A 23,617-nucleotide genomic window follows, 5' to 3' on the forward strand; every position below is an offset into this window, starting at 1 on the left:
CGCGTCTTTATTTAGAGGAGACTACAATCTGGATCTCAGCGTTTGCAGATGAGAACAGCTCTCAGGTAAACAATAATCCTCCTTAGACACGTAAGTTATTGTTGTCGAGCGTCGCGTACACTGTTAATCCACGCGTGAGTCTGAGCTCTCACAGAGAGAAAATGAAAACAAAACTTAACGGCAGCAAACTATAAAAGCAACACTTCACGCTTGTTTTGCCAACATAACGTGGCGTCTCTGTCGTCTAAACACTGTGACAGTAATGAATATTAATGAAGTTGCACAATAGAGCGCGCTGATTGGTTTGAACCAAGCCTTACTCATGAATTAATGCAACACACTGTAAGACGTAATAAGACTCCCTCTGGCACAGACGTCCAGTCTGCACGCTGGAATACACGCTATTATGTCATGACCGTGACGCAGCTTCAAAAATTCATTTCAAACAGGAAGTACGAATTTGCTTGAAATAACGCAAAAACAACCAATTTACACTTTTTAGTGAAATATAGGTGTCCTAATAGTGTTTTTAGCAGTGTGGGACACATATACGACATATACGTGTTTCATGACCCTTTAAGGGTCGCAAGTCATTAGTTATTTTTTACTCTCACTGTAATAGCGCCATTGTGGTCCAGTGGTAAGCACATTGCGTTTCAATGCTGCGGACCCGTGTTCGAAGCTCCCCTGAAAAATAGTTGTTTTTTTTTCATTTTTATTGTGAAGACATAAGATACTGTTAGGGCTGTTGAACATTTGAATTTCTAAAGCAGCAGTTTTCTTGAAAAAGACGTGATAGTGCCATTAGAAACTGAGTTGGAATCAGTCGTGAACTGAGGTGGGGCGGTCTGGCTTGAAACTCCAGGGCTGAAAATGAGTCCCACTCCGGCCCTGTGAATTAGATATCACTTTTAGCAAATATAGTGAGATAAGATCAAGCAGTAGATTCTTGATGAACAGCCTGACGTGCACAGCTCTCATCACTAAAGTGCATGTCAGAGTGTGTGTGGTCTCGTGATGTGCATTTTCAGCGGTGTAGTGTGGACGGAGGGCTGTTCAGGAACACAAGGTGAAACGCCCGTGTGGACGTGGATCGTTTCATTCGAAAACGGCGTTTTAAAACTAAAACGTGTTCGTGTAAACATGGCTGCTTCTCACTCAGGGCTGTTTATGCTAATGAGGGAGAAATGGTCACTAGTGGGCGGGGCTTTCCCCCTCTGATGCCACAAACAAAGGGAGAATGTCAATCAACGCGTTTCTGCAGACTGTTTTTTTCAAGTGTGATTACAAAACAATAGAATTAATAAATTTTGACCATTACGCCTGTTTCACACCGCAAGCGTCAGCGGCGCGTGAGCAGAGCGTGAGCAGCGCGTATGTCGAGCAGTAGCAGCACGCAGGCGTTTGTCTTTCACACCAGCTGCGTCTGCAGAGATCAACCTATCTCTGTCTATTCTATCTAGTTAGCTATGTCTCTCTATATACAAATACACTTTTTAAACTTTTCATCTGCACCAAGGCCTCTCCTATGCTGTTTCTTTAACCTGCAAATGTTTATTTTACAAATTTTATAGATCAAATAGTACTGTATGCTTCTCAAGCTAACTTATATGAGAAGTGTCTACAGTCAGAGGACAATCGCCTGTGATATCATGTCATTTGTTTTTTGATTATCAGGTTGCTGTAGACCTAGTTATAATCATATTTATACATTATAGTTATAATAATATTTATACATGATCAAACTAGTGTTACTTTCTCCGCTTCAGTGATGTCCAGCGGCAGAATAACAGCTCGTTAATTCATGCTCGTGCACATGATGAGACGGACAAAAGTAACCACTGCATGCCATTCTTTTACTTGTTTTCGTGTTGTCAGATTCACAGTGCAAACAGCTCCTGGTAGGAATAACTCGAGTGAACATAAAACAAAGCCGATTAAAACTTTCTTGCTTTCTCAGCTGCACAGAACACAGCGAGCTCACATAATCCAGCATGCGTGTCGAACTACACTACCCACAATACACTTCGCTATGGACTACAAATCCCGTAAATATTCTATTTCCCCTCTCCTGCAACACTAGTGTGCAACTTAAGCAAAACTGATACTAAAATTGTTTTACATTTGGTTTTGTAGTTCGGGCCTAAATAAATGTTTGTTTTTAATCGTTTTAAGTTCATTTAAATTACTATATATAAACTATTTGACATTATTAACGCATTTATTGGGTAAAATTGCTACTTTTTACTGTCATTCAATGTGTTTTGGTCATTATCAATGCACTGTCACTTTAATTGAGCGTGAGCAGCGCGTCAAAAATAGACCCAGCGCCGAAACTATCGCTGCACTGCTCTGACGCGCTGCTGCTGCGTGCGGTATGAAAGCTCTAATCTGTTAACATGGACGCCGAAAACACACGCTGCTCACGCGCCGCTGACGCTTGCGGTGTGAAATAGGCGTTAGAGGCTGGTTATATTCACACACTGCTGCCACACAAGGGTGCTTAAACCCCTTATAAAACTGATTTGTGCATAATAGGTCTCCTTTAATTAAAATTAATCTCTTCTATGTAAACTCTTATACAAAAATCAATCAATAAATCAGAAAATTGTGTCATCATTTCCTCATTTTCTAAATCTATGACTGTCTACGGGTAATAGTATAGTGATGTTCCCTCTACACACCATGTTTACACATCAATAATAAAAAGCCACACAGGATTACTTGGGTTAAAAAAAAAAAACACAGCAAGCTTTACGTGCATTTCACAAATGTGCAATTCACAAAATCAGTTTTACCAGTTGACTACTGCAGTTACCAGCAGAGTGTGTACAGGTCCAACAGTGCACATCCCTAATGGAGATGTGTGTGTGTGTGTACACATGTGAAAGAGGCAGAGATTCCCCCAGAGATGGAGAAGCGCGAGTACACATGCCTATAACCAATTAGCTGCCGGGCAGCTCTTCTCTTCAAAGCAGCCTGCGGTAATCATACACGCACACACACACACACACACACACACACTGGTCAATGTAGAGGAGCTGATCATGAATAATGCACCGCCTGCCTGGTGGGTGTGGACCAGAGAGCGTGTGCCTGTGAGTAAGAGCGAGCATGTGCAAACGTCAGTGTGTGTGTAAATGTGTGTGAGGAATCCCTCCCCCAACCAGCCGGTGCCTGCAACATGAGGTCAGCGAGCTAGAGGAGAGGAGAGAGAAGACGAGGGAGAGCAGCGGAGGAGAGATGAAGATCTGAGGAGGAGGAGGAGGAATATGCAGAGCGGAGGAAGAACAGCCTGTCGATGGCAGCCATGCTGAGTCCAAAGATCAGACAGACCCGGAGAGGTACAGTACGCTGTGTTTGTATTTCATCTGTCAGCTCTCAGGGGCCGCGACACACACACACACACACACACACACACACACACACACACACACACACACACACTGAACAGCCTTTCATCTCACAGCATCTCTGCTGCACACTGGCTGGATCATCTCTGCTCATCACACTTCAGATGCAGGATTATGGCACTTAAAAAAAACATATCTATATATTACAGTATTGTGTGTGTGTGTGTGTGTATATTTGCATATGTATCTATCCTACTATTTATGTATGTATGTATGTATGTATGTGTATATATATATATATGTATATATGTATATATATATATATATATATATATATATATATATATATATATATATATGTATATATGTATATATGTATATATTTATATATATATATATATATATATATATATATATATATATATATATATGTATATATATATATGTATATATATATATATATATATATATATATATATATATATATATATATATATATATATATATCTGTGTGTGTATATGTGTAATTGTTTGTGCATATATAGTCATGTATGTGTGCATATATTATGACTGCATGATATGGAAAAATCTAACTTTACAATATTTTGTCATTCTGCGATATAAATATATATATATATATATATATATATATATATATATATATATATATATATATATATATATATATATGGCCATATGAATAATTATAGTTTGATTGGGATGAATCTAGAGTGAAAGTGCATCTGCATAAGATAAAATAAACAATTCATAAAAACAATAAACATAGATACAATAATAAATTAATTATTGTAATAATAAAATTTATTAAATAAATAGTGTCTGATCAACAGTATTCAGGTGCAATGATTGAATAATAAAAAGTTCTTATGCTTGAATGTTTTTAACATCATTAAACATTCACAGGCCTCAAAAACACGTCAATGATAAAATTAATTCAACATTGCAAATCCTGTTATGTGATTATTGCGAATTAATACATTGCAATGTTGATGGTGAATTGATATATTGCGCAGGCCTATATATATATATATATATATGGATGATTTATTATTTATTATATATGACAATGATATTTTAACCAACTAGTTACATAATCGCACAAAAATAATAGACGAACGGGCGGAAGGATGGATGGATCAAGAGCAATCGATAGAATGATGGATGGATGGATGGAAGGATGGATGGAACGATCAATAGAATAATAGAACGATTGATAGATTGATAGAATGATAGCTACAACAATGGATGGATGGATATATGGATGGATGGAAAGATGGATCAATAGAGCGATCGACAGAATGATAGATTGAACGATCGATAGCTAGATGGATGGATGGATGGAACGATAGATGGATATAGAACGATAGATAGAACGATGGATAGATAGACAGAACGATGATGGATGGATGGATGAATGGATGGAACGATAGAAAGAACAATACAGGGATAGATGAATGGAACGATGGAAGAATAGATAGATAGAACGACAGAGCGATTGACAGAATGATAGATAGAACGATAGAAAAATAGATAGAACGATGGATAGATAAAACGATGGAGGGATGGATGATGGATGGAATGATAGATGATGGATAGAACGATAGATCGATCGATAGAACAATTGATAGAACTATGGATAAATAAATAAAATGATGGATGATGGATGAATACTTGCTTCTCATTATATCCAATTAGAATTAAAAATACAAATTTATTAAAAACAGGTTTAAAAATCTCCTTCAAAAATGTGATTTTGCTTCATTTATAACATTTGTTGGCTTTAATACATCTGTAAATAGGCTGCTGTTTTTTCTATGATCAATATCCATGGCAGTGTTTTACTGGTGGCAGAAATGCTGTAGTTTTGTTATAATAGTTACTGTTATAATTAAACATGCAGCATTGACTAATCAGCAATCCTGTCATTCTCATTATGATGAGCCTAGACATCAGTTATGGTAAAACTGATCATTCATTGATAACTATTTACACCACCAAACATTGTGTGTATCTTAATATGTCTCTATGGCTCAAATCAAGTCTCATTTGTTTGCTCTTATGGTGCTGTGCCTGACAATATGCTAAACCACGATCATCCAGCGGTGCATGTTCCACCTCAACAGCTGAACATCAGCACACATTCCTCTCCCATCCGCAGCGCAAAACGCACACGCCCACAGCGGGCTGATCATCATTCATCAGCAGCCTATAGCACAGTGCTGGGTGAGATGTGAAATACAGGCAGGAGACGATCTGAAGCATAAGGCTTCATTCATCATGCATCAACTTGATGGACGACACTGTGTTAATAAGCAAAGCTCAATGCGTATGAAGAAGCAAAGTGTTTTACGTGCTTATGTTCTCCGAGCCCATCCCCCATCCGCCTCATGCTACCTGCTGAACATAAGGCTTTTGCTGGGAGACCATGTTAAAGTACACGTGACATCAAAACTAACCGTGTTGATTCAGTTAGCTCACATTGCTAGTTTTGGGTGAACAAGTCATCTGTGCAGGTCATTAAGAAAACAAATAGTTTTGCCCTCTAAAATAGAAATGTGAAAATGTTCTTCCTGTTTGTTTTCAGTTTAATTATGAGATTAGGTCTGCCTGAGGTATTGAGCGTGGCTAACATACATAACCACACCCAGGGCCGGCGCGTCCATAGAGGTGACCTAGGCGGCCGCATAGAGCGACAGAATAGAGAGGGCGGCATCACCGACACGACCATCACCTCTCGCGCCCTCAGATATATCTGCATCTAGGACACTATACGCGACACTACCCTCACCACCCGTGCCCTCAGTTATATCCGGATGTAGGGCGGCAGAATAGAGAGGGTGGTGTCCGCGACACTACCCTCAGCACCCGCGCCCTCAGTTATATCCACGTCTAGGGCGGTGTCCGCGACACTACCCTCACCACCCGTGCCCTCAGTTATATCCGGATGTAGGGCGGCAGAATAGAGAGGGTGGTGTCCGCGATACTACCCTCAGCACCCGCGCCCTCAGTTATATCCACGTCTAGGGCGGCGTCCGCGACACTACCCTCACCACCCGTGCCCTCAGTGATATCCGGGTGTAGGGTGGCAGAATAGAGAGCAGCACCCGCGCCCTCAGTTATATCCGCGTCTAGGATTGCGTCGCGACACTACCCTCACCACCCACGCCCTTAATTATTAACGTGCCTAGGGCAGCACATTAGAGAGGGCGGCGTCCGCGACACTACCCTCACCTCTCGCGCCCTCAGATGTATCCGCGTCTAGGGCGGCGTTCGCAACACTACCCTCAGCACCCGTGCCCTCAGTTATATCCGCGTCTAGGGCGGCAAAATAGAGAGGGCGGTGTCCGTGATAGCTCCCTCACCACCCTTGCCCTCAGTTATATCCGGGTGTAGGACGGAAGAATAGAGAGGGTGGTGTCCGCGACAGCTCCCTCGACATCAACCCCCCCAACCCGTTTTCACTTTAGGGTTGAGGGCGGCGTAACCGTCCTTTGCCTAGAGCGTCAGTTCAGCTTGCTCCGGCCCTGACCACACCCTTTTACCTGTCAGTTAAGGCAAGATGGAGGTTAGGTGGAGGTGTCTGTTAGGTTGTATTAACTGGCCCCAAACTCCTTCCTTTAATCTTTCTGAATGAAATGCCTGCTTAACTGCATCCAATCACCTCGCATCGAAAAACAAGCCACGCCCACTCATTTTCTCATTTAATATTTTGTTTTTCCAGAATCTGCCTCACAATACTGAATAAAAAAATGGTCGCAGCTTCCGCTTCATGCAGACTTTAACGCACCAGTGATCAATTTATTCACGATTTCTGGAATGCTTCTTTCTCGTCACTCTAAACATTTATTAATAACATCAAGCTGCAGAACTAATTTGCTTCAATTAACTTGAATTCAAAAAATAGTTTTTATTATTATAGCTTTGCATTTTTAAAGTATGCGTGAACCGGAAGTTGCTGAGACTTTTATTTCAGTATGTTGATGTACTTCCTGAAACGGAATATTAAGTATAGAGGTAGGGCTTTAATTTGCGCACCATTCATTCATTCATTTTCATTCGCTCTTCCGTGGTCGGGTTTTGAGGGCAGCAGTCTTAAGAGAAAAAACCCCAGACTTCCCTCTCCCCAGACACTTCCTCCAGAGGACCCCGAGGCATTCCTAGGCCAACCGAGAGACATTGTCCCTCCAGCGTGTCCTGGTTCTTCCCCTAGACCTCCTCCCATTGTGACATGCCCGGAACACCTTCCTAGATAGGCAACTAGGAGGCATCCGAAACAGATGCCCGAGCCACCTCAGCTGACTTCTCTCGATGTGGAGGAGCAGCTACCCTACTTCTGAGTTCCTCCTAGGTGACAGCTCCTCACCCTAACGATCCTGCCACCCTGCAAAGGAAACTGATTTCAGCTGTTTGTATTCGAGATCTTATCCTTTCAGTCATGAGCCATAGCTCCTCCATTAACCGCCACCTTATCGTGGTGGAAGGGTTTGAGTGCCTGGGTGATCCTAGGAGCCATGTTCTCGGGGGTAGAGGGGTAATGCCCCTGGTAGGGTCTACCAAGGCAAAAAGGTCTTAGGTGACAGGTCAGACTAAGTGCAGTTCAAAAACCCCTTATGAGCCTAATAACATCGAGGACCGAGACGTTGCCTGGGATGGCACAGCCGGGGCCCCACCCTGGAGCTAGGCCTATGGTTGGGAATGTTGCTATGGAAGCCCTCTGGTGACATCAACAGAAGGACCAACACTCCAAACGTTGAGGAAAATACCAAACTGGGGTGCTGGTCAATCAGTGCTTTTGAAAACACTATCGGTTGGTTTTAGGGAAGGGGGTGGGTGGATTGTTCAGTCAATCAGTCTACAGCGGCCTCTAGTGGATTTACGTGAGAAAAGCAGGCCTCTGGTGGATTCGTGAAAAAAAACTGAAGAAAAAAAAAACATACCTCCTGGGACGTATTTCACAATCTCCAGATATGTATATAGGGGTACATATCGATAATGAGCCTGGGTTAAAAAAAATGCTTGTCTTACTAAGACTTTTTGTCTTGTTTCTAGTCCAAATATCAACAAATTTTTAAATCAAGAAGCATTTTCTAGACAAGCAAATAATGTAGTCTTCTTAAGAAATAATATGCCAAACAGAAGTGAGTTTTTGCTTATTACAAGCTAAACAATCTGCAAATGAGGTAAGCAAACAAAAAGATTATTTTGCTTACCCTACAAGCTGATTATTTTGCTTATTTTAAGGAAAAGCACTTCATTTTGACATTATTTCTTTACACAAGACAAGTTTTTGCTTGTCTAGAAAATGCTACTTGATTTGAGAATATTCAGACTAGAAACAAGGCAAAAGTTGATTTGATTTATTTATTTTCGAACAAAACTATCATACATAAAAAGTTATTAACAAAAAGAAATACATTTCAACATGGTCAAAAATGGATATTTTAGAAAAGCATTTTTTTGCGTTTTTTGAGTTTATCCAGGTGCCACATTTATCTGCCACAAAAAAAGCAGCACTAGCACGGACACTGTCATCACTCACGACTTTAAAACATTCTTTCCACAATATTTTAATTGCAACTTTTGGAGGCGACTATTCTCAGAGTTGATCCCCGCCGTGCCAAAACAGGCAGTTTTTGCGACCACATCCTAGAAACGCCCATGACAAAGTGGGAAGGTATGAATCATCGTGTAGAGAGATCTGCAAACTGGCTGTCCGACTCTTTTCCATTTGAGTTGCTGAAAATGCTCAAAACTGACTGGCATTGAAGCATTTGTGTAAAGCGGAGTGCAGTGAAAACATTTCTGTCACCATGTGGACACATTTACAGCTTTGAGGGAAACTTTAAATGTTTGTATTTCTGCAACAACAACAAAAACTGAACGTTTCCATTTCTGCACAATATTGACAAAAAAAAGTATGTAATAATTAGGAATGTAATAATATGAAAACTTCATCTCATCATAATAGTGCCCAAAATGATCACAATTATCAATATAATCAGGGTTTGGTTCAAAATACCTAAAAATTAAACTAATATTCAAATTAAATAATGTATGATGTTTGGCGCAGTAGGTAGTGCTGTCGGCTCACAGCAAGAAGGTTGCTGGTTCAAGCCTCGACCGGGTCAGATGGCTTTTCTGAGTGGAGTAAGCACGTTCTTCCTGCGTTCACGTGGGTTTCCTCCGGGTGCTCCGGTTTTCCCCACAGTCCAAAGACATGCGGTACAGGTGAATTGGGTATCGGTACAGGTATAATTGTCTAGAGTGTGAATAAGTGTGCATTGATGTTTCCCAAAGATGGATTGCAGCTGGAAGGGCATCCATTGCATAAAACATATGCTGGATAAGATGGCGGTTCATACCGCTGTGGCGACTCCTGATTAATAAACTGAGACAAAAATAATTTTTTGAATTTTGTGACTATGTAAACATGGATCCCTGCATTTTGGATTTGTTTACTGCATGTGTGTGTGTGTGTGTATGTGTATGTGAAAAATGCTAAGTTCCACAAAATTATTTCACATTGTCACAACACAAATAGGTTAAAACTTTATTTCTTTTACAAATTTAAGAAGATTGAACATAAAACAACAAAATTCTCATAATTAATACTCAAATTGTGTTGTTTCAGCAAGTAGTTTGAACAAGTATAGCAGAATTTCTATTTTTTTGGTGTGTGTGTGTGTGTGTGTGTTTGCGTGTGTGCCTGTGTTTATAAGTAAATTAAGGTATTGTTTGTTAAACCTGCTTTTGGAAACCTACTTTCCAAGATCCATGTTTGGATGGTTTGTCACAATATTGTATAAAGCTGCTTTATAAAAGCCAAAAGGGGTTGTGCGATTTGATGACAAAATGTAATAGCAATTCAGGCTGATATTGGGATTTTATTTGAAATTAAATTATGTTTCAAGCTTCAGCCATATATATATATATATATATATATATATATATATATATATATATATACACACACACACAGCTGAAGTCAGAATTTTTAGCCCTCCTTTGAATTTCTTTTCCTTTTTTAAATATTTCCCAAATGATGTTTAGCAGAGCAAGGTAATTTTCACAGTATGTCTGATAATATTTTTTTCTACCGGAGAAAGTCTTATTTGGTTTATTTCAGCTAGAATAAAGAAGTTTTCAATTTTTAAAAAAAACAATTTCAGGTCAAAATTATTAGCCCCTTTAAGCTATATCTGTTTTTCGATAGTCTACAGAACAAACCATCATTATACAATAATTTGCCTAATTACCCTAACCTGCCTAGTTAACCTAATTAACCTTTTAGTTGTCCCTTTAAGCTGTGTATATATATATATATATATATATATATAACATTTATTTTAGTATTTATTAAGTCAGTCAATATAATGCATACTCATTTACTTCATGCATTTATGTATTTATGTTTATATGTATTTATATGTGGAAGCCCCTAATTTTTTTGTGAGTACTCAACTGTCCTACTCTTCCCTAAATTAGCCAGGAAAAATAAAGGAAGGAATTTCTAGACAGTATTTGATAAAATGTTTTTTTTTTTTGTACACATTGTAGATTTATTTTATACAGCATGTGCAAATGTATTTTGCTTATTTATATGTGGAGGTCCTAAAGCACTTTTAATATAGGTGAAACTCTCCTACTTCCAGCTTTTGGGAAAACTATTTTAGATTTATTTGATTCAGCGTGTCTCTAATAGAATGAACTATACAGAGATGAGCTTCCTAGTCATGTTTTGACAGATGGTTGCCTATCCAATGGCTTTTTTCACAATGTCTCCCTCTGAACAGAGCTGGAGGCTTCTTGATTACATTATCCATGTGCATGGGTGTGGTGGGATCAGTAGCCTCTCTGTCTAATGGAGACCAGTGGAAGGCAGTGGCCATTGCTGCAATCTTTAGCTGTGTCTTACTCGATGCACTTTAAAATATACAATTTGAACAGTTTTATTCCTATAACCAGGATTCATTCTATCCATCCATCCATCCATCTATTTATTATTGTTATTAGTATTATTATTATTATTATATAGATATATTCTATACATTATATCATTATAAAGATAATCGTGTTTATATTCTATATACGAATGCAGACTCAGTGCAGCAGATCTCTTGCCCTGCCTATTTCACCCATTAGCCCTGCTGGTAATCTAGAGGATTTAGGCGAACACAGCAACACGGCGATGAGTCTAAATGTGAATGATCTCCACTGATAAAAGACAAAGTCTGCCATTCTCCAATTCTCGTACTGATCTCCCTACAAAAATGCTTGCTGCACACATACAGCTTTGCTGCATTCGAACTGACAGGATTGCAGGGAAAAACATGAAACATACCCCGTGGATCATGGAAACAAACACATATGATCCTTGAATGGCTAAATACTGTGTGCCGTGGGTCCGTGGACGCGGTCTCACCCAGTCATTGGGTCTCACAGCTTGGCACTGGCAGGTCTGTCTTGCCCTCGGAAAGCACATGCAGTCATGAATAATTAAGCAAGCTAGCTCTTCTCATAGGATAAGAAAACCAACGCTTCATCCCTCCACTCGCAGATTTGCGCTACATCACAGATTTTGATCCGCCCCACAAAACATTTTAAACCCAAAACGATGAAATTAGCTGACAAAACCTCCAAATTATCCAGTTTTCCCTAAAATTAAAGCTGACAGGTTCTAACATTGTCTTAACTGATGCTCAACACACACTAATCTGTTCAAATCTTAAAATAATACTTGAGGGTTTCTTGAACCTTTAAATCACACTCCCATAATCAAAATCAGTTTTTTATAATGTTGTTGGCACATCTATATTAAGTCCAGTGGTTGCTCTAGGATTTTTTCAAGCTGTGGCGCCAGGTCTTTTTTTTTCCACAGATACCTGTGGCGTTATTATAATGGCAAATGTCGTGAGCGCAGTATTAAAAGTCGAGATTGCATTTATGCAATATCCTACATGTACGAGCATGTGAATCTCTGTGCTTGCGTGCTGATTTCCTCTGCTCGAGAACAAAACTTCTTGCACGCCACCTCAAATAAAAGCCGCTTCAAGAGCATGCAGATCTTCTTGTGCGCTCTCAAATAAACGCTGCTGAGTGCGATTTAGTGCGTTTATGTAACGAGCATGTCTCCAGCATTTATTAGATTTGCTAGGAATGTTTATGAATGTCTCTAATAGACCTACCGAGTAGCATTAATGCGTCCTGAAGTAAAGTAAATCGGCTATACGTCGTGTTTGCTGGCCTCATGCATCACGCACCTGCCAGCCAGCCAGTCAGTCAGCATGCACCTTAAAGCGTTAAACAAATGACGCACAGCACTACTACGGTTACAGAAAAGTTTGCGCTGTTATAATTCACTTACCTTTAATACGTTTTGGTGCGATTATTACCTGCTACTAAAAAAAATTATGAATGTTTTGAATGAGAAGCTGTAATGTAGCCGTGGCGGGATGAATTTTGGCGTAGCGCCCCGCCATGGGAGAATGAATGTCGCGGAAACCATGAAGTCTATTGGCAAACTGCAGAGGTTTCTGTATCAGGTTCACCTCTGACTAAATTACACTCCAGAGATCCTATTAGTGTTTGAGAACTCGGCCCCCCTTTGGGCATGATAAAAAAAAAAAACGAGCACCTGATAAAGGAGAATTCCAGATACAATGACCAGAGGAAAAATGTGGGAAGAGGATGATCCTTCATACTCTGCAAAAGGAGATCAAGCATGAAGCAAACAAAGAATTGTGTGGCCTGCGTCTTGCTAGGATTAATATTTGTTTTAGTTTTTTTTATGCACAGTGGCTCAGTGGTTAGCATTGTTGCCTCCCAGCAAGAAGGTGGCTGGTTTGAGTCCCAGCTTTGTCAGTTGGCATTTCTGTGTGGAGTTTGCATATTTTCCCTGTGTTCCAATAGTATCTGGAAGCAGCCTTTATGATGCAAGCTGAGATTGCATCATTCAGCAATGCAATGTCAGACACAATGCACTCAAATGGATTGAGTGGTGTCATTATGAGGGGTAGGGTTAGGGATGTATGGGGTTAGGTGAGCCTATTAAAAAGCATTGGATGCAGCTCAGATTGCACTGCAGCAGGTCTGCATCAAGACCCCTCTCCTGTGTTCCCGTGGGATTCCTCTGAGTGCTCCGGTTTCCCCCACAGCCCAAACACATGAGCTAAAGATGAATTGATGAACTAAATTGGCCGTAGTGTATAAGTGTGTGTGGGAATGTGAGTGTGTGTGGGTGTTTCCCAGTGCTGGGTTGTGGCTGTAAGGGCATCCGCAGCGTAGAACATATGATGGAAAAGTTGGCGGTTCATTCCGCTGTGGCGACCCATGATAAATAAGGGACTAATGTAAAGCAAAATGAATGAATGTATAAGAGAAAATGTTGGACTTTCCCAAAACCGCGGTAAACCTTGAAAACGGTTATGGTCCCATGCCTACTAGAGATGCTCACTGACATGTGCGTTTCTTGATTTAAAGCCAGGTCCAAGAGCATGGTGATGGGAGAGGCATCCCGAGGCTCATGCCGGCCCACCTCACCGAGTCTCCAGGAGGGGGTGCTAAAGGCCGGCTGGTTGAAAAAGCAGAGGAGCATCATGAAGAACTGGCAACTGCGCTGGTTTGTGCTGCGTGCCGACCATCTCTTCTTCTACAAGGACGAGGAGGAGACCAAACCACAGGTACGTTCGGCTTAACATGCATGCACTCTTACAATCACCCCATATCTAAAGAGAAACATTGTGTATTTCTGAGTGTGCCTTACACAGGTGAGTGGGCTTGACAAACCACCTGTAAAAACAGTCTTATGTGCAAAGGTGGGGGCTTTGGGTGTTCGAGCACCTGCCCATTTTTTCTGTTGAACGTTGCGATCACAACTGTGATTTGACGTGCAAAAACAATGCAAAGTAAAATGTGTGTGTGTACGTGTGCAGAACATTGTGTGTGACTCATCATTGCAGAAAGGCTTGAATTAACTCCTCAACAAATGCATCAAATGACCATTAAGGAAGTTCTTACTGTAGTAAGGGAGATCTGCTTCATTCTTGTCTGTCACTGTGCTGTTTATCTAGCCGGTGAAGGTTACACCCATCAGAGCAATCTCTATGGCTCTGATATGCACGTGGAGATGGTGGGTGGGGAGAACTAGCTCATTTACATTAAAGGCACAGGCAACAAATAAAGCTAGTGTCTTTAGAGCTTAAATCTCCCATATTCAGAACAGTATAATAACTAATCTGATGGGCGTTTGAGCTGAAATTTTACAGACATATTCTGGAGAAATGAAAGACTTATCTTAAATCTTGAAAAAGAGGTAAAATAGGAGCCCTTTAAAGGTTTTTTTCAATGAGCCACAGATGCAATTGAATAATTAATGTTATTCTGATCAATGATGATAGAGTGCATCAACGAGTAAGAGAGATGGCCAAAAGCTTATGGCATTGAAGTTTTATTGAAGAATCGAAGACCACAGGCTCGCCTTAATGGGTTAAAACTGAAATGCTGCCAATATTGCAATGTGACAGGATTCTTTATCAGCAAAGTTTGCTTTCAAGACAGAACCAAGTAGACTAAATTTAAGTCTCAATGCAGCACAATACAGTAATTCTTCAGGATGAGCATTTTGACATCTACACTACCTGACAATTGTCTATCCCAGTTGTAACAAATAATAACTTGACTTCTCGTATTTGGAAAAGTGACAGAAGGTGAATCATCTGTTGATCTGCATCCCAATCATCACAAATACTGCAGAAGACCTATACTGGAACCAGCATGCACTCAAGATTTTCACAGAAATTAGTCAAGTTTGGTGAATGAAAAATCATGGTTTGGGGTTGCATTTAGTATGGGGGCGTGCAAGAGATCTGCAACATCAACAGCCCGAGGTATCAAGACATTTGTGCTGCCCATTACATTACAAACCACAGGAGAGGGACAATTCTCCAGCAGGATAGCGCTCCTCCTCATACTTCAGCCTCCACATCAAAGCTCCTGAAAGCAAAAAAAGGTCAAGATGCTCCAGGATTGGCCAGCCCAGTCACCAGACTAGAACATTATGAAGGAGGAGGCATTGAAGATGAATCCAAAGGATTATCTCTCTGGGAGTCCTGCAATAACACTTTCTTTGCCATTCCAGATGACTTTATTAATCAGTGATTTGAGTCAGAGATGTATGGATGCAGTCTTCCAAGCTCATGATGGAGTCAGACACAATATTCATTCTGTCTCCACTGCAGCAGGACTTTATACTCTTTACTGGACATTATTTCTGTTCAGTGACATGACTTTTGTCCAAGCAAAGTCAGACCTTACTAATTCCTAATTAAATCATTATTAATCAAGGCATGATGATATTTATTGCAGTCAATAAGCGTAATCTAGAGGCATTTGCCTTTCATATAAGCCACTTCTGATACCAAATGATCAACTAGAAGTCAAGTTATTATTTGTTGCTTTTAAAACTTGGATGAGCAACAAGACTTTTGTCAGGTAGTGTATTTGCTGAAGCAGAGGTTCTCAAAGTTGGGGTTGGGACCCCCTAGGGGTCGCCTGGTGATTTCCAAAAATCTATTTATTTTTATTAAACCATAACTATTACCATATTTTATCCATAACCTACTGAAGAGAAAAAAAAATGTATATATAGTTACTATAGTAGCTTATAGTAAGTTCTATAGGATTGCGACCCCTGGGGTAATTACATTACATTACACAGCAATAGTGTCAGATGCAGCAGATTTTATAACACCAGGATAAACTTTCAGGCCCATTCACAGCACTCACATAAATAAATAAAAAAATAAACAAAGAATAGACTCGGGTCTATTGGTGTGTGTGTGCGCTATTGCATGCAAGGTTTCTGTATTTATAACCACCTCAGAGGACATTGGGCGTCACGAGTCACTGGCATTGTCATTTTGGGAGTCGCAGGCTGAAAATTTTGCGAACCCTTGTGCTAAAGCAAATAAAAACGTGTTATGTTTTTGTGAATGCTTTTAAATTGTATTTGTCTTGAGTGGTTGTAAATAATTTTTGGCACCATTCCATCTAACATTATTCTCAAGCCCTGAAGCAATCTGGATTTATAGCATTAAGCCAAACATCTGGTCATAGAGTATTGATATTTCTATACACCCGTAATATATGACATAATGCAAATATCTGCTGTGTGTTTTTTCACCTGCAGTGTTGTGATGCTGCTGCTGGTTCATAAGCATCTCATATTAACCAATCAATAGTGTCCGGCGTTGTCAGTCAGACCAGCGTTTGTGATAAACAGCAGACTGTCAATACTCATCCAAGCACCCTTAATCTATGCCCATGCTGCGCTGGCCAGGACGTGTGTGAAAATGTCAATCCCACCCACTTTTCCTGCCTTTAATCAATGGGATTCAAAGTGGAAGGGCTGTGTAGGCAAATCTCATAGCGAATCACACACTGAGATGAAAGGAGAGCATGCATATTGAACAGTGCGCGGTGCAGAGCCGACGTCCCCATGCATCATCTGGGGTATTAACGGTTGCTTAGAGCAGTGTTTCTCAAACCTGTTCCTGGAGGCACACCAACAGTATATTTTGGATGTCTCCCTTGTCTGACCCATTAACTTCAGGTTTTGGAGTCTTTTCTTAAGGTCTGATGAGTTGATTCAGGTGTGTTTGAACAGGGAGAGGTTGAAAATGTGGACTGTTGGGTGTGTCAGGAACAGGATTGGGAAACACTGGTTTAGAGAACTGCGGCCGGATTCATTACAATTCTATTTTCTTCCTTTTTTTTTTATTAAAAATATTTAGTATAAAGTGGTTTTATGATACAGCCTTTTTCCAAAATTGATTAATTTATTTCCTCAACATTCTACACACAATCCCCCATAATGACAATGTGAAAAAAAAAAGAGTTTTTGAAATTGTTGTAAATGTATTAAAAATAAATAAGCTGAAAATCACTTCTACATCAGTATTAGCAGGCTTTGCTCAATACTTTGTTGATGTACCTCAGCGATCACAGCCTCAAGTATTTTTGAATATGATGCCACAAGCTTGGCACACCTGTCTTTGGGAAATTTTGCCCATTCCTCTTTGCAGGACCTCTCAAGCTCTATCAGGTTGGATGGGTAGCGACGGTGTACAGCCATTTTCAGAACTGTCCAGAGTAGGCTTGGGCGGTAGTACGATAATATGGTATACCGCGTGATCTAAAAATAGCAACGTGTCAGTTTCAATAACATTATAAAAACAATGCACTTAAATAGGAGACAAATATTAAATATGATATATAATAAATATTAAATATCCTTTATTTAATGCCTACAAATGCGTATGCGTGATTGTCATCACGGGACAGTGTGGAGGAGAAAGAGAGGGAGAGGTGAGGTGGCGAGTTGCGCACCAAGTGACCTGCAGTTTGGCAGTATTTCCGGTTTTGACCGAACAAGAAGGGAGACTTGGCAAATATGAACTAGAGGTCTGCATTCCCGCTGTACTGGGGGAGCCAACCAGATTTCTTGCGGTGCAGGAATAAATTTCCGAATAAATCGCGGGAGCGGTCAGTAACTCTGGTATAATTTGAAAGGGAGCGGGCGCGCGGTCTAACAATATCGCATCCACGTGGATTGTTGATTGTGTGTGTGTGCGTGTGTGTGTGAGAATGAGAGAGGGCATGATTCTGTGTGTCGCTTGGTGCTCTCTCTATATGTGTGTGTGTGTGGTTGTGTGTGTGTGTGTGTGTGTGTGTGTGTGTGTGTGTGTGTGTGTGTGTGTGTGTGTGTGTGTGTGTGTGTGTGTGTGAGAATGAGAGACAGCGTCCCGTGCAGAAGAACACAAACAAGACAAACAGGTGACCGTGAACCTAAGGTCGCATATACGGGATTCTGTTTCTGCAAAAGCCAACAGTTTGAAGACGACCTCCCTGACTAGGGCCCTTCTCCACCGATCGCTCAGCTTAGATGGCCGGCCAGCTCTAGGAAGAGTCCTGGTGGTACTTTGAGCATTGTTTCTGAAACACCAAAGCTTGGGATTTTTTCTTCAGAGTCAGACAAAAAAATAGTTATTCTTAAGAAGATATTTGGAAACCTGCAATAAAATATGTATGCTTTATATCTTGTGCAAAAGAAATCTTAAATTCAGCCAAACAGATTCAACAGCCTGACTAAGAGCCCCATTCTGAGGCTAAATCATTCAGTTTACAACATGTCCCTAAAGAATAAATAATCTCTCAATTTCATTCAGTTCATAGTTTACCAGAAGGCACTCAAAATATGTGCAATAATGTGCAAAACACCAAGTTTAAGCTTTGAATAACACAACAGGCTCAAAATCCCTGGGTAAATGTCCATATGATTGCGATGTGGATTAAAGAATTACATCCGAGTGTATGTGGTAATTAGATTTGATTGATTTTATAGGTCTATAAAGGTTAAGTGTTGCACTGCTAACTCTTCATATCCGTGCAGGGCTGCATCTCACTGAAGGGCAGCCAAGTCAATGAGCTGACGGCAAACCCAGAAGAACCCGGACGACACCTTTTTGAGATCCTGCCAGGTGAGCTGATCTTCAGATCATCACTGTCCTGCACATAAAACACTGCCTTCATGATTTTTGAGAGTTGAGAGACCGAGAAAGCCTTCCAGAATGGGTCGTTTGGGTGATAATGCCTCAACCTGATGGTGAATGCTGTTTGTTTTATTTATGACAAGTAAATAGCACATCAGTGTGACGTCCAGCAGAGCTCTTCAAGACTTGCAGTTTGGCTTAGAGTGAGTTGTTTTTTTTTAACAGCACAGCAAAGAAGGCATAATATCTAATTATAGCTGTGCTGTAAAATGCACACCTCTCAATCCGCTAACTGGAGCCAACCTCCAAATGCCCTCCAAATCCACTCCCATTTACATGATATTCAATTCTCTCTAAAACATTGCGATGATGCCTACCTACTATCCTCCTTTACTTTGTACATGCAAATCACATTAAAATGTAAAGCGTTGCATTTCTCATCTCTGAAAGTGCAGTTCCAGTGTACTCAAGCCGCCTTTCCACTGCACACGACAAACGACAAGCGACAGACCGGAAGTCATTCATTTCCAATGGAGAGCAGTCCGGGAGCTGCGTTTAGTTCCGATTATCTCCGTGTGCGGAAAATTCGGATCTAAATTGAGCTGTGGATCCGTTGAAATATTTGAACACCTGCGACTAGACCGTATGTGACCTGCCGACCAGATATGATGCATTCCAATGTTGTCCAAGCAGGTCCGTGCGCGCGAGATGAGAAATAGCAGTTTATTTGGTTATTTTTTGAATTATAAAAAGTCTTTATTAAAGAAAAACTTTTCTGTTCATAAATGTAAGTATGAAAGTAATAAAAAATATATATATATTTTAATGTTGTCTCCACATTCCCTCCAATATTTTAGCGGTCTATGGGCCCTATCATACACCCTGTGCAGTGTGGTGCAAGACGCGGCGCAATAGTCTTTTGCTAGTTTCAGCTTGGCGCAAGAGTCGTTTTGAGGTGTTGCGCTACGCTGTTTAAATAGCAAATGCATTAGCGCTCATATGTGCACCCATAGGTGTTCTGCTCTAAAAAGGAAGGCGTTCTGGGGTGGGCCGCTGGCGCGTTGCTATTTTGAGAAACTATAATAGATTTTTCATTAGACCAAAACTAACCCGGTCTAAACTCCAGCGCAGAGTTGCGCCTCGCTTACACACTGCTTAATACACACAAGAGAGCAATAGGCAAATATCTTTACATATGAAAAAAATTAAATATTAAGGACATATATAGGATATAATAAGAATAGATATAGAATATAAATATAAAGGATTAAAATATTACAAAACATATTATTTTCTAGCCTACATAAATATGAAAAACCACTGCTTTTATGTCTTCTTCATCTCAGGAGGCTTTTTCAGTTCATTCATAACAATTTGCTTTTGTATAATGTTATTATTATTAGCAGTATTATTTATTATATCCATATTTATATTTGTTTTATTAAAAACAAGCTTAGATTTGTCCACCTGTCAGGTTTTAGACCATATGGGGCACAGCATGTGTTTTAGGATATAAGAGCACACTTTAGGTTTTTGAGCACACTTCGTTTTTGTTGTTCATTTATTCGTTTGCTGGAAATTAAAACTGAATTTAGAAATAGTTTTGAAACAAATATATTCGCTTAAAAAACTAAATTAATTATTTATAGACTAATTGATGTCTGTGCGTAATAGTTTCCCTATCCAAGAGCGAAAGTGAAAGTGATCCATTATCTCTCATTCTCACGCAGTAGATGCTCTGTTTGCTAGTGAAATGCTCATTTTTTCCACTTAGATTTACTTTGCGTCCTGTAAATAGCGAATACGCTCTTGGCGCGACGCAGCTGGCTCTTAAAGGGAATGGGAGATGAGACTCTAATTGGTTTATTCTCAAAACACACCTATAACTCATTAAGAAAATAAACTCAACCCTTTTAGACCATGCGCCATGGCGCAAGGCAGATTTCCCGTCCTTAAATTAGCAAAAACGCGTCCTGACACGCCCTGAAAGCGTTTGCGCCCTGCGTTTTGCGCCCTGCGCATGGACCATCAAAATAGAGCCCTATGAGTTTACTATTCATTCATCCATTAAACTATGTAAACGCACAGAGAATAAAGGCTCTTGCTTTTGCAGTCCTTTATTTCGCACACCGTTGAGAATCACCGTCTGCCCCGTGGTGCACGACAACACTGAAAATACTGTGCGGCTCCCACAAGGGGGCGTATTCCGACAGTCGTGTCCAAATGTCGTGTGCAGTGAAAAGGCGGCTTTAATGTCATTGAAAAGTAAATGTAAAAACAATTTAAATCCTGGTTATACAAATAATATCTGCTGCACGGTAAAAAAAAGATATGACAAAAAGTGATGACCATCAATGTTATGTTACTTTAACTTCATTTAAGTCAATCACTATTTTAGTCATACAAAGTTCAACTTAATGTTCAGTCAGTTGGACTGATGTACGTTGAAATGACTAAAAGTTAATTTGATTCAACTCATCGTGTATAGGTTGTTTTTACTTGACGTCAGTGATTACATTTACATGGACACCATTCATTCATTCGGTCGATTGTCATGTCGGTTTAGTCCCTTTATTAATCGGACCACCTCAATGACTGACAAATATAATTTATTCAGTAGAAAACTCGGCCTTCCTCATGATATAAGGATCATGTCTTATATTTTCTATATATATATATCTCCTTTAAAATATGATATAAATCACAAAAATACAGACCTTCCTCTCAGTTTTTTACTCCCTACCCTTCATCTGAATTCCGCGCATCACCAGAATCATGTGATTAAAAACAACGAGAGCAATGAGGGCATTAGAGAGTATATACATAATATGTGGCACTTATTTCGTTGATTTATCCCTTTGGCATTTTTTCTGTGCATCTCATACCATCATAATGTATAAAACATTATATAAGAATTTTAAATGCATTAATAATGCATGTTTTACAATTGAAGTCAGAATTATTAGCCCCCCTTTTTATTTTTTCCCTAATTTCTGTTTAACAGATAGATTTTTTTAAACATTTCTAAACATAATAGTTTTAATAACTCATTTCTAAGAACTGATTTATTTTATCTTTGCCATGATGACAGCAAATAATATTTTCCAAGCTATTTTTCAAGACATATACAGCTTAAAGTGACATTTAAAGGCTTAACTAGGTTAATTAGTTTAACTAGGCAGGATAGGGTAATTAGGCAAGATATTGTATAACAGTGGTTTGCTCTGTAGACTATTTAAAAAACATATAGCCTAAAGGGGCTAATAATTTTGACCTTAAAATGAGTTTTAAAAAAATTAAAAACAGCTTTTATTTTAGCCAAAATAAAACAAATAAGACTTTATCCAGAAGAAAAAATTTTATCAGACATACTGTGAACATTTCCTTGCCCTGTTAGACATCATTTGGGAAATATTTAAAAAAAATAAATAAATCAAAGGCGGCGAATAATTCTGACTTCAACTGTATAATGCACTGTTCGATCACTGTTGCCATAATACCATTATTCATTACAAGGAATCTGCAAATAATATCTATTTGAACTTTTGCTTACAATTACTTATGAAAGCATGCATTATTAATACTTTATAATGCATTACCCATAAAGCTTTCAAGTGTTACCGCTTTTTCATTAAAGGCTCATTTCAAATTCTGATAATGAATTTTTCTACATTATCCAACAACCTGGATGCATCGCTGAATCGATGAGTCACCCTTAAAGTGCATCTCAGACATTTAGATAACTGATCTCGGCATTAGTCTAAGTAATGTACAATACCAAACAAAACAAATAGCCAAACACAGTTTCCCAGCCCCCAGCATCACTTACTCGCATCTCCTCCCCAGAGAAGAGCCCTCAACCACAGTCTCCGTCTGACCGGCATGCTTCAGCTCCTTTAAGTCAAACAACCTTATTGGCAAAGCCTCTTCTCCATGAGAAGCAAACAATAACATGACACAAAGCAAGTGAGCAGAAACGCCTCGTGCTTTTTGAATGAGTGGTGCATTTGTCTGGAGATGCATAATAATAATAATAATTCCTTACATTTATACAGCGCTTTTCTGGGCACTCAAAGCGCTTTACACAATGGGGGGAATCTCCTCATCCACCACCAGTGTGCAGCATCCACCTGGATGACGCGACGGAGGCCATTTTGCGCCAGGCCGCAAACCACACACTAGCTTATTGGTGGAGAGGAGACAGTGATGAAGCCAATTATGATATGGGGAGGGTTAGGAGGCCATGATGGACAGAGGCCAGTGGGCAGATTTGGCCAGGATGCCGGGGTTAAACCCCAACTCTTTTTTTGATGGACATCTTGGGATTTTTAACGACCTCAGAGAGTGAGGATCTAGGTTTAACGTCTCATCCGAAAGACGACGCTCACGGAGCAGCATAGAGTCCCTGTCACTATACAGGGGCATTAGGACCCACACAGACCGCAGGTTGAGCGTGGCATGTGGTTGATTGTGACACCAAATGTGACGTATAGCAGGGGTGCTAGGGATGGGTGATGCCAAATATTTTCTTTCCGACCCAATACAAAGTATTTAGTAGACAATTATCATCGATATCAACACCAATGCATCAATAGCTAAGCTTCCATCCAAAAAGTAAAGTTCTGAAATTAGTTTGAATATATCTGCTAGGTTTTCCCAGTGATAGGCTGCAGCTAGATGGGCATTCGCTGCGTA

General features: G+C 39.9%; 1 protein-coding gene and 1 long non-coding RNA gene across 3 annotated transcripts in view; one reads left to right on the forward strand and one right to left on the reverse strand.

Annotated features, from left to right (window-relative positions):
* The window catches only part of LOC147834365 (uncharacterized), a 546,693-nt gene that overhangs the window by 510,300 nt on the left and 12,776 nt on the right, over positions 1 to 23,617 (reverse strand). The window lies entirely within an intron of this gene.
* The window catches only part of arhgap22b (Rho GTPase activating protein 22b), a 49,567-nt gene continuing 29,161 nt past the window's right edge, over positions 3,212 to 23,617 (forward strand). Inside the window, exons 1-3 of the mRNA XM_087275555.1 lie at positions 3,212 to 3,344; positions 13,854 to 14,053; positions 18,823 to 18,910. Of these exons, the coding sequence (XP_087131681.1) occupies positions 3,302 to 3,344; positions 13,854 to 14,053; positions 18,823 to 18,910 (331 nt within the window). The 5' untranslated portion in view covers positions 3,212 to 3,301. The remainder of the gene's footprint in view (positions 3,345 to 13,853; positions 14,054 to 18,822; positions 18,911 to 23,617) is intronic.

Source organism: Danio rerio, chromosome 12 (genome assembly GCF_052040795.2).
Source record: "Danio rerio strain M-AB ecotype USA chromosome 12, GRCz13ab, whole genome shotgun sequence".
Classification (NCBI taxonomy): Eukaryota; Metazoa; Chordata; class Actinopteri; order Cypriniformes; family Danionidae; genus Danio; species Danio rerio.